At 41.2% G+C, this 12,061-nt stretch overlaps 1 protein-coding gene across 1 annotated transcript; it reads left to right on the top strand.

Annotated features, from left to right (window-relative positions):
• Window positions 1–4,138: 4,138 nt before the first annotated feature.
• On the top strand, window positions 4,139–11,886 carry she (Src homology 2 domain containing E). Its single transcript, XM_036539893.1, has 6 exons — window positions 4,139–5,234; window positions 7,486–7,612; window positions 9,252–9,500; window positions 9,738–9,933; window positions 10,161–10,280; window positions 10,530–11,886. The coding sequence occupies exons 1-6, from the start codon at window positions 4,731–4,733 to the stop codon at window positions 10,711–10,713; spliced, it is 1,380 nt and encodes a 459-aa protein (XP_036395786.1). The 5' UTR covers window positions 4,139–4,730; the 3' UTR covers window positions 10,714–11,886.
• Window positions 11,887–12,061: the final 175 nt, after the last annotated feature.

Below are 12,061 nucleotides of genomic sequence, written 5' to 3'. Positions count from 1 at the left end.
CCTGTTACCTTTTTGACCGATAGGGAGCTATCCCGCCCAACCCCGCCCCGAGGGGTTATTCCATTGGCTGAGAACAGATTTGTAGGTGGTACCCCAGATAACATATCTACTGTGCATATTGGAGGGGCAGCTATGTCAATCTGTTAATGACTGACGCGAAGGGTGGGCCTCTGGTTTGTTTTCTGGACAATCAATCAAGTATCGTTACTCTATTTTGTATTTAATTTACTTTCATGTCCCGCCCCTTACAAAATTATGTTTTATTCATATGCCTATATTGCATTGATTTATATATATTATATATCTTTATTAGATTTATATATAAACATAAGATTAATAATTGATATATAAACATACTGTACTTTACTATTGTCTCCCTTTAGGAGTGTTACTCCCAAGAAGTGAAAAGTGAGGTTATGGAACTGCACAACCACAAGGAGTACATCGTTATGTAAATGTACTTTTATTGCAGAGATCACAATGTAAAATTATGATTTATTATTTATTTTTATTATTTATTTATTTTTAAAAATCTTATTACGATTATGAATGAATGGGCAATACTCATATATAGAAAATAAGAATATATAAACATAGTAAATGATAGTTTGGCAAAGGAATCACACAGTAAAATATTAAGAACGATGTGTGAATACACTGTTGTTACACTGTGATTGTTCGTCATTACTGATTTTCCCCCTATATTATGATCTCTACGTGTAATAACGCTAGTTTGCACAAAAGTAGTCCGTATTGACTCCACATTACTCTTCAGTGATCTACACTGTGATCTCTGGATGTTACGGTTGAGGTTCTGTGTTGCCGTTTTTTGTGTAAATCCTATACATTCATCGTCTAATCATATGTAGTACGCCCTCGGTGCCTTTCCCATGTATGACATCATTGCACAATGACATCTCATATTATAAACGATTTTGTCTTGTGTCCAATGTCATCTGCATGTCTAGCGTACCGAGGACAGTTGTGTAAATGAATAACGGTTTGCCTCTCACTCTTTCGTTATGCACCTGTGCACTTCACATGCACCACTCTCATTGAATAATTTCTATGTTTAATGTGTAACATTATTCATTGCAGCTAAGAAGTTAAGTATATAAATTTCCCACATTCCAAAACGAGACAATGATTCTTTTTTTCTTCATCATTCAGTATCTTTATCCCTACACGGGACTGTTTCCTCTAGACACCACTAGAGGGACCCAGTATAACGCACATTGAACGGAACATTATCGCGCAAATTTATCTCAACACAGATACAGGAACTGTAAAAAATCACACAATAATAAATATCTTGAGGATGGACTGTAATCACAGTAAAAAGGGTTAATAATTCCATTATGTGCTTTCACATCTTATATTTTCTTCTCTCTTGTAAACCATTGACATGTCAGACCAAGATAAACTACCAATAATCTGGATTGACTATGTCCAGTTCTATAGCAACCGTGTGACTGGGTATCACCATGTTTTGAGTCCAACTGCAATTAGAGCATCTTCATTGGTACATTACAAGCATTGTCAACATTGGAAAAAGCATCAAGGCCAGAGTCTTAGCGCCTTCTACACCTGCCTCCCCCAGGAACACACAGCACAGGGCAAAGGGGATGGTGTGGGGAGGGGAGTAAGGGAGACCAAGACACAAAGTATGCTTTGAAGGATTATAGAGGTTAGACTCTGAGCGAAATTTACATAGAGAGAGTGCTGTTCTACCTTTTTCTCATATGTACATATTCATTGTCCCTTCCCCTCTTCATTCAGCATGGAATTACCCATCTTTGGAGCTTAGTACATTTATAAAAATAGATGGTAAAAACAGTGAGAGTGAACAATGAACTAGAGGTGCTTCCGCCTGAGTTCAGCAATTGGTTATTAAAATGGACCATTCTTAGAGAATATCCACAATTACTTATTCAAACTTCACAAACTTTTCCCTTTCATTAGTACAGGAGGTCCTTAGGAAATGAAGCACAGAGGACAGGTTTTCCATACTGCCCTTGGTTGGGGTAAACATCTGGGTTGGATCATTGGTAAAGAGGGAAGGAGATGATGAATCTGTGGACCTGTCAGCAGTTTTCTGTGTCATCCATTTGAGCCAGAAGTAGTAAATTAGTCAGTGTGTGAGTCAGCGTCTGTCATCTTCAAAGTAACCGCCTTAGCCTGTTGGTCCATTTGTTAGACTGAAATAACATCAATTTTGTCAGTCAAAAGTGATCAACGGCGGCAGTGCCAGTCAGATGGTAATGGACATGCCAGCAGACTGCCGATCAAATATCCTGTTGCGAGGTCTACCAGGTAGAGCACATGCCGGACAGCCTTTGGCGAACTAATGATGGCAGCAGAGGTCTGGATATGAGTCTGTTTGTGTCTGTCCCCAATCCGTCCATCAGTGTCGCTGCCCTCAATGAGAATGTCAATCATAGGCTGATGGATAGAACCCTGCTGTTTCATCACTTTTATTGATGCTGTCTTGCTGTCGGTGCCCCTGATTCAGTAGCCTTTAACTAACTGTCAGGTGTAAGCCATAAAACTATGTAAAACTACATATAAATACAGTACATAGAAAAGAATGAGAAAGACTGAATGAGCCAGGGAATCCAAAACTGAGCATTCACAGCACAAAACTATGCACTGTCCATTTGACAGCTTCAGTACACCAGCTGAATTCTCTTAAATATTTAGTCAGCTAACTAACCATCTTTCCATTGAAATTCATTTAAGAGCTACATATGTGGGTCCAACGTCAGTTCCAGTTCCAGTTCAGCCACATAATGTTATTAAAGCACAAACATTACGTTTAAAAAATCCATTCAAAAACGAAGACAATTGGTTTCAAGTAAACAAGGACAGCTGAGTATCCCCTAGAGAAGCTTGTTGGAACGTTAGAGTGTAGAATGACTGTAAAACAGCACTTAAAGCAATTACATCAGTAGCTAAACAGCACACTATCTGATTACTGCTCGTGCGCTATATGTCAGAGGAAAATACAGTATGCGCAAGACCGCTCTGTGCACTGTGTAACTCGCTCTGGAAAAAACGTCTGCTGAATGGCAGTAGTGTAATGTAGCGCAAGTGTCCTTCATATTGGCGAGATGCCGGTCATTGCACTGACGCAAACAATAAAGTAAATTAACGTGCGGGACAAACCTTAATTAGATCAATAATCAAATAACTATAATGTCCGAAAAATATTGCTTAGTTTTTTTTTGTTCCGCGCTCTTGGAGAACGCTTGCCAAACGGAAATAAATGCTGCAAGGCTTGCAAGCAACATCGATCGCAGATTAGACTTGTAGGCTATGGTCATTATGTGGCCATGCAGTTAGGGGACACAAACTCGATCCAAGTTGAAAACAAACATACTAGCTAGATGGCAAAACTCTCTAGAGGTGGGGCAAGTGTGCCTCGAACCCCACCTTGTATGGATTATAATCAACCCCCACAGTCGAAACGTTTGCCTTCCGTGGACAGTTACTTCGACTGCGCTACGACCAAATAACTGTCATAAGTTATAAATAACTCTTAAATACTTTCTTAAATGCTTAGTGCATACATTTTGCTATCTGATACATATTTTGATATACATATATCTTTTGGTCATCGAGATACAAGACTATTTTTATGTATTTCAATTTCTATTACATTAAACGAATCGACAACATTTTAACTGGGGTGGAAACTGTATTGGCGCGTAATTATCGGTCACGCTGGTGATTAACACATTTAATTTTTTCTTTGTTTTTTACTTTTTACTTGTACTTTTCGTAAACCCTTCGCTATCATTGGATTCTGGATAATGCAGCCCATCATTCGGACAAAAAAAATAAATCGGCGTTCCCTCTCTGATTGGCATTGTACAAGGGAGGACACAACGTTAGCTATCTTGCAATTGTTTCGCATCTGTAAAGCATACCCTTGGTCAAATTAGTTTTCTTGCAGTAAGAAACACAGTTAAGCATCCTGTCCTGTTATCTGGTTAATCTGCTTGTTTCTTTGAAGTGATGCTGTTAGGCTTCCAGCTGTTCCCTCCCCTTGCCATCCACCCCCCGCGACAGTTCATACCCCCACTGTTTCGCACCACGTCGGACCCCCGTTCCTCGAGTTCTCACTCAGTATTGGACAGTCGCTCCGACTGGACGCTCCGGGAATGGGATCTTCAGAGAGAATCAAGAAAAACTTCCAATTTTTTCGAGTTTACCCTCTCCAAAGATTCCTCTTTATTCTACGAGAATAGCTCCTGAGAGAGAGGAGGAAAGGGAGGCAGAAAGTAAATTATAGCCTACACCAATGTGAGAAAAAAGGAAGGTAAGAAAGGTGTAGTAGGAGGAAAAGATACAGGAAGAAAGGAAAGATAGATGGGATAAATTTATTTAAAAACGCAGTTTGTACTATATGTGTAATATGTGCTTCAGCTTGCAGTAGTTACATTTCGTTATATTCATCCCACAGCTAAATTAGGCAATAAAGTAGTTAACGCACTAAGTGAATGCATTAGTTAGTCGTGAAAGTAACCCAAGTTAACCAATTTAGTCGTGAAAGCAACCCAAGTTAAGCAACAAGACTTGTAGCAATAAACCGCATCTTATAAATAATCACAACTCCATAGCCGTTAAAATATTGACACTAAAAGTTAGTCAGGAGAGTTCTTCAGTGCGTGTATGGCGTTAAGAGGTCTCACTGAGATATAACTTTAGGTCTCTCGACAAATGCGATTATGGCGAAGTGGTTCAAAGATTTCCCCATCACTCTAAAGAACGGAACCGACAGGATCCGCTCAGTCTCAGAATCTGGTTCTCAAACCCGCGTCAAACCTGTATCGCAAGCCGGGACTGGCACCAAAACGGGAGGCACAAAAGGGACCCAGCGCAAAAATTCGGGGGTGGAGGGTATCGGTAGCGGGGTGGGTTCGCTTCTGTCCGGAAGAAATCGGAAAAATTCGGCTATCGATTTGGGAAAGAATGGCACCAGCACCGGCGGTTCGATTAAAGACGGGAAGGTATGGGATAGTCTAATTCCAGGAAAGGGCCGGAAAAACTCAAAGGTCGAGACAGCATTCGAAGAGCCCCGATCACTTAAAACTTCAAGTTTGGCGAATACCTACATCAGCAGGCTGATCAAGGTAGACAAACAGGACAAGCACCAAAACTACAATAGCGGTACTGGTGGTCAAGTGGTACCAGAAACGGAGAAAGGAAAGGCAGCTAGCAAGACAGAAACGGTAAGTGGGTCACAAGGGGTTCTGATTTCACTGTTCATGAATGCAACTTAATGGCGATAGAATATTACTGTATAGAATATTACTCTTAGCTACACAAACGCCTGTGTGCAATTAAGCTTAATACATGGAATGTACACTATAAATCACAATTCAATAATTACCAATTATAAATACAGGCACCAGCTAGCTGTATAAATTGGGGTATATTTGGAAATTGAGCCATTATTGTCAGCTATGTATTTATGCTTATTGTATGGCGTTTTTTTTTCAACAAATACGCTTTTTATACTTTATGCCACACAATTAATTGTATTTTCAATATGGCAATGTCAGTAACGTTTTTAGGCTTATATGTACACATTTTGAAACTCAATCCATATATTTCTTTTACAAGTAAAAATTTCAAAAACATCTTTTATCTTAAACCGTGCCATTGAGAAACTGAAAGAGCATTTCATGACGGTATGAGTAAATTTATACACATTGAAATTGACTCATCTGCGGTTGGCAGTGATATAATATTGTAACTTATTTCATACTCGTCAAACATAATTGAGAGGCAAACTATCACAATCAAAGTGATCCCACAGTTATCAGGAATATGTCACTATGGGATCATTTTGATCGTGATAGTTTGCCTTTCAATGTTTTTTTTTTAATTCAGTTATGTTTAATTAAGTAGTATTATGCATAACAGTAAATCGTCCTTCATTTGTTAGACGAAATGACAACTGTGTCATTAGCAACGTTGTCCCTGGAAACTGAAGAAAGAGTTAAAGCTATGAAAGTTGATATCATAGTTTCAGTATTTCTCCCCTCCCTTGCCCATTGTCTCTGCTCCATTGTGTCTTCCCCACCCTCCCTGTCTCCCTCTGTCTTTCTTTCCTTTCCTCTCCACCTTTCCCTCCATCCCCCATCCCCCCCATTGAGTGCAAACTCAGTTTTATGATCACATTAGGCATGTTGCTCCAGCACTTACACAAGTTACACCACATTGAGACTTTAATCTTTTCTCCTCTCTTTTTCTCTGCCTTCCTGTCCCGGACCCCCCAACCCCAACCCCCACACCACACAAACACACTCTCTTCTCTCTCTCTCTCTCCTCTCTTTCAACCCCCACTGAAGACTATCAGGCTGTTTAAAGAATTCTGTCACTTGACACTGAGGTGCTAACCTGTTCCATAGTGATTATCCCTCTAGCTATACTTTTTTTTTTTAGTAAAAAAAGGCATCACAAGGTGGTGTGAGACAATGAAAAAGGGTAAAAGGAGGGGACAGGGACCAATATGTGACCAAGATTCATATTTCCAGCTGTGTAACCCCTCTCCCATTTAGGTTCATTGTTTTCTGTTGTTCTTATTGTTCTTAATCATTGGTTCGGATATCACCCTAAAATCACGTACTCTCAGATGCTTCAGCAACATCAGTATGGCCTTTTCATATCCATTTTCCTCAGGCTGTGCTGTTTGCACACAATGACATAAACAATGTCACAAACTATCATTTCTCAGCAATGTACTGTGAATGAGTTTGTCTCAGTCTTTCAGTACTACAAGTAATGCACAGGCAGCTAGTATGTAAATGACAGCACTGGTTTGCTCTGTTTATAAAAGGTAGAAATCTGACAGAATCACTCTGGGGTCTTGGTACACTACATTACATTACATTACAATCATTTAGCAGGTCTTATCCAGAGTGACTTCCAGCACAATAGACCATAATTCTATCCATTCAAGTTTAACGCGCAACCACGTCAGACCAGGCTAACAACACTCCCAGACCAGTGAGTGTGAGCATGACACTATTCAAGCTCTACCACAAGTTAACTTGTGCAATCTGACTTGGCAAAGGGAGCCAAGCATACTACCATACATCTGTCACTAGAACACAGAATCCAAAATACATCACAATACTACACGGTAGATCATACAATCGTAACTCACTCAATTTTCTGTGGTGCTGAGTGGTCAAAGAACATCCAATTTAGAGGACAGCAATCCATTGCAAGGTCTTGTTGTCATGGACTTGTTGAACCCAAGTGTGCTTTTAGTTTGATCACTATTATTACTTGCTTTATGGACAGCATTTTTTATATGTAGCCTTTATATAGCTGGCATTTATTGGATTGAGTATTTAAGGACAAATACCTTGCCGATGGGGACAACCTGACATGTGGTTGCCCATGATTTCAGTCCCCTAACCTTTGGCCCACATTGTATCTGGGTGGTAAACTGTTGCTGTCTCGCTGTAGGTGATCATTCTGGAGGACTACGCAGATCCCTTCGATGCACAGAAGACAAGGGAGCAGAGAGAGGCAGAGAGGGAGGGAGAGAACGATGGGTACATGGAGCCCTATGATGCCCAGCAAATGATCACAGGTGACCTTCTCTTGACTGTGTGTGCTTTTGTCCCTTTCACAGGCTGTGTGTGTGTGTGTATTTTTGTTTGGTTGTGTGTGGGATTGAGACAGAGGAATGAGAGGGACATAGAGAACACAGGAACAGACAGAGAAAAAAAGAAACAGCAAATGCTCCCTAGTTTGGTTTCCCTGGCAGTTGCCATGGTGATGATGTTGTGCTAGGACAATGGGTGCAGTTTCCTGTCTCTACTTCCTGTTTCCTGTCTCTGTTTCCTGGTCCCATTCTCTGAATAGGAAGTTGCCCCCCACTGAACCCCCTCTGCTATATGCCCCCCTTTGTGAGAAAGCCCACCCCCGGCCTTCTCCCAATCATTTCTCAGAATCCAGGAAGAGGCCCAGTCAGCTAGCCAATCACGTGCTCTCTTGACCTTTCATCCCGTTACTCCATTGTTTTACTCAGAACACTCACACAATAGCCCTGCCACATAGTGAGTGAACAGTAACATTATAAGGTTACAAAGATTTGGAAATCTATTAAAATTGATTGTCGTTTCTAAAGAAATTAACCCATAGTACTGTACAACACGTACCAAATGGTGATGCCGTAATCCAAATGGTCAAGTACTACGTTACAGAAAAACATCAGTCGTGTATAATATTGAAGTGGATGTGCCATGACAACTCAATCATTGATCAAGTTTAAGTTATGAATGATGCACATTTCATTACAGCAAGCATAATTGATGAATGGTTTCCCTGAACAGCAAAATATCAGTCATAATGTTCAGAACAGTGTAGTTATTGTAGGTCAGAAAAGTGGCATTGTGTTATTATAGAAATGGAATTCATATTGAATAGAATTAGAACAGCATCCTTTTCACAGCATAATGGCTCACAATGTCCAGTACTGTAGCTCAGTGTACCACAGACCAGTTCACCACCCTCATTTTTACACCATTTGTTTACTTTCTTTCTTTACTCTTCCTCTGGTCTAGAGTGGAGGGAGTGGTTATATCAGCTACGTGCAATTTCATTTGTAGTCTCATAGTTTAAAATGTATGAACTAGCTTTATCTTGTAGCTTAGCGTAATGGTGGGTAATTAGTGTAACTGTGTCAAAAATGCATATAGCTTCCCTTCAATGCACCATCTGTCTGTCTGCCATGTCTGCCTCATGGACCCATCAATTTTCATAAACTACAACAGGAACGGCAGATAATCAATGAAGGGGTGGCATGGAGGGAGGGGGAGTGCGGACTGGAGCCATGGACGGTGTAATTTAGGGGGTCTTTCATTTAAGGTTATATAGTAAGTAATGATCCAATACCATTAAGAGCTATAGTAATGATAATGACAGCCTATATAAATGGGACTATATTTACATTTCAAGCACATTTTATTTTTCAGTTGCAGCTGACACAGTATTTGCTCTCTAGCCAAGCAGATGGGAGAGAAAGTGAATTATGTGACCTCTGAGGGGGTTGGGATAAGGGCATTAACTACATCCAACAACATGACAGATAGATGGATGTGCAGGGCATAGACATACACATAGCCCCGTATAATTAAGATTCCTATTTTCTTTAGCCTGTCCAGTGGTTCAGCTTGCCACCTACCTCAGCAGTAGTCCTTGTAGTAACAGAGTTCCTCTTCATACAGAGATACGACGGAGGGGATCAAAGGACCTGCTAAAGATGTGTGCTCTCCTGGAGGGAGGAGAGGGAGCAGTTGAGGAGGGGCGACCCAGCCCACCCCTTATATATGACACCCCCTATGAGGCGGGTGTCGAAGGGGAGGCCGGAGGAGTCCGGATTCCCGTCACCCGGCCGGAACTGGACCCCCGTCCACCTGCTGAGTACGAACTGCCCTGGGAGTGGAAGAAGGAGCAGATTGTGAGGGCCCTGTCAGGTACGTCAGCAATGCAAAATCACATCCACGCACAGCAATGCACAGTGCAGCGTTTAAGTTGCTGTGCTACGCAGGTTAGTAACAGAACAACCTCATGGATTGCACATCACACTTCCTGCACACCCCAAATATACATTTCAATGCTTACAGTCATACAGTTTCAGTTAAATCTGCATTCATATTACGGAGCACTCTTCCTCTGTTCCTACCTCATTTATCCCCCGTTACTTCCTTTAGCCCAGTTTGAGGGAGTCGAGCGTTCACCCCCCGCCAAAGAGGAGCCCCCCCATCCCACGCGGCAGCAGCACCTGCGGCAAAAGAGCTTGAGCCAAAAAATCCTCAAATCCTCCCCTCCCCCTCCCTCCTCTCCTGGCCCCACATCTGAGGCTGACACTGCTAAAGTCGATCCTACTGTACCCCTGGAGAAACAGAGGTAGGTGTGTGTGTGCGTGTGTGTGTGCGTGCGTGTGTGTGAATGTATATTGGGCATGTTTTAGCCCACGTTTTATACGTGTGTACACATGTCCATACGAATCATGTTGCCAAAATGGATATTAGTGTATTGTGTGCTGTAAAATCATTCAGTAAGTAGATTTGTATGCCAGCGTAATCTAAGCAGGATAATGTAGCCAAATCCACGTTCCCACCCTCCTTCCTCAGCTGGTATCACGGCTGTGTGACGCGCCAGGAAGCAGAGTCACAACTGCACTCCTGCAAAGAGGCCAGCTTCCTGGTGAGGAACAGCGAGTCGGGCACTAGCAAGTACTCCATCGCTCTCAAGTGAGTATTGTGGATTGGGTTTGTGCATTGTGTGTGTGAGACAGAGAGAGACTGAAAGAGTTATGGAGTGGTTTGTTGATCTGGTGAGGAACACTGACCTGACTGGAGCCCCATTGTCTGATGTTATGAATACATGATATATTTGTGTGTTATATATATATATGTATATATATATATATATATATATATATATATATATATATATATATATATATATATGTATATCCGTGTGTCCTCCCTACCTCGTAGGACCAGTCAAGGATGTGTGCACATCATTGTGGCCCAGACCAAAGAGAATGGATACACTCTGGACCAGAGCAGCTGTGTGTTTCCCAGCATCCCTGAGGTGGTGCACCATTATTGCACCCAGCGTTTGCCTTTCAATGGGGCCGAGCACATGACCCTGCAGCACCCCGTGCCCCGACCTCACTGACTCCGCCCCCAACACTCTCTGCGACCTATTATCCTAACGCTGCCTTCCTCTTTCTCTCTCTCTCTCTCTCACTCATTTAATGTCTCTCTTTCCTTTCCTCTCTCTCTCTGACAGTGCACCTCTGGGCAGGTCTCAGGTCCTGGTTCTATCTCTCCAACTTAATTTCACGGTCCAACCCTGGCGTTTTCTCTCTAGCACGCTCTCAGTGTCACCCTCACTCCCATACCTCACATTTTCTCTTTATGTAACTCCATATTTATCTTTCAGCCAAAACCAAATTGATCATACAAATTTCCATGTTGGGAAATTCAGTCAAATAAATCGTGAGAGTAATATGTTAACAATTGCTGTCTGATTATTATAGCCCATTTCTGTAGCCCTCTTTTGCTTTCCCCATTTACTCTCTCTGTTTATCATTCTGTATCTTACAAAGAAACAACATCCCGTCATCCACACTGACAAGTCTGCCCCATTAATTAGCTTTGAGTAGACAAGGTCTGTCTCACATTCCCTCTACTGGACAAGCTTGTAAACTACACCAACTGATTTTAACAACAGTAGGAAGATGCAACTGTAAGTAATGCTCAGAGCCAAACACATGCAGTAATCCCTTGTCCTATAAGCGTAAGAAATTACAGACACACTGCATTAAGAGTATTTTGGTACAGATGAAACCAGTCTCCATTTCTCTCCATGTCTGTCTCTCATGCATTGTGAATGAATGCACTTGTCCCTTTGTATTGTGAATCATGAAGTGATTTGTCCCAACAGAATGTGCTACCTTCTGTATTGACAGAAGGAACCAATGTTAGGTCATTTACTAAAATCAATAATATACATGAAAGTATGCTAGTTTATCAGTTTAATCAATGTTGGTTTAATGAACGTTAATTATGCCCTGAGGGCGCTGCTAAAAATTCCCATTAACTGGAATGAGTTCATATGAAACAGTGTGAATGCCTTTGCCTTCCCCTTCATGGATATCTACACAGCACTGGTTCCCTATATATTTACTCATGTAATCTTTACTTGTGCTCAGTCCTTACTTGTTTTCACTGAATTGATTGCAAAACAACTGTCATCAAACATAATGAATCAATGAATAACATTGGTTCAGATTAAGAGTGCCAATGCTTATGTTTTTAAGAAATGTGCCTTAATTTTTTTCCACTTTTTGTACATATATACCTGGTGTTCATGATTAACCATGAATTATTTGTTGTTATTGATATCAATAAAAATGTTAATCAGTCATTGACTTCAGTCATGGAAAATGTGAATAATTAAATTTCTATAATGCAGTTTTCTGTGTTTTAGAGTTTGGATGTTAGACAAAGAATGTAGAGAC

The sequence above is a fragment of the Megalops cyprinoides genome, chromosome 10 (assembly GCF_013368585.1).
Source record: "Megalops cyprinoides isolate fMegCyp1 chromosome 10, fMegCyp1.pri, whole genome shotgun sequence".
Lineage (NCBI taxonomy): Eukaryota > Metazoa > Chordata > Actinopteri > Elopiformes > Megalopidae > Megalops > Megalops cyprinoides.
This window is presented reverse-complemented; position numbering and strand designations above follow the sequence as displayed.

What these genes read in the sequence shown, in the direction of transcription:
- she (XM_036539893.1), top strand. Translation starts at nt 4,731, where the DNA reads ATGGCGAAGTGGTTCAAAGATTTCCCCATCACTCTAAAGAACGGAACC. An exon ending in CAGCTAGCAAGACAGAAACG is followed by an intron (nt 5,235 to 7,485) that starts GTAAGTGGGTCA and finishes GTCTCGCTGTAG; the next exon opens with GTGATCATTCTGGAGGACTA. An exon ending in GATTGTGAGGGCCCTGTCAG is followed by an intron (nt 9,501 to 9,737) that starts GTACGTCAGCAA and finishes TACTTCCTTTAG; the next exon opens with CCCAGTTTGAGGGAGTCGAG.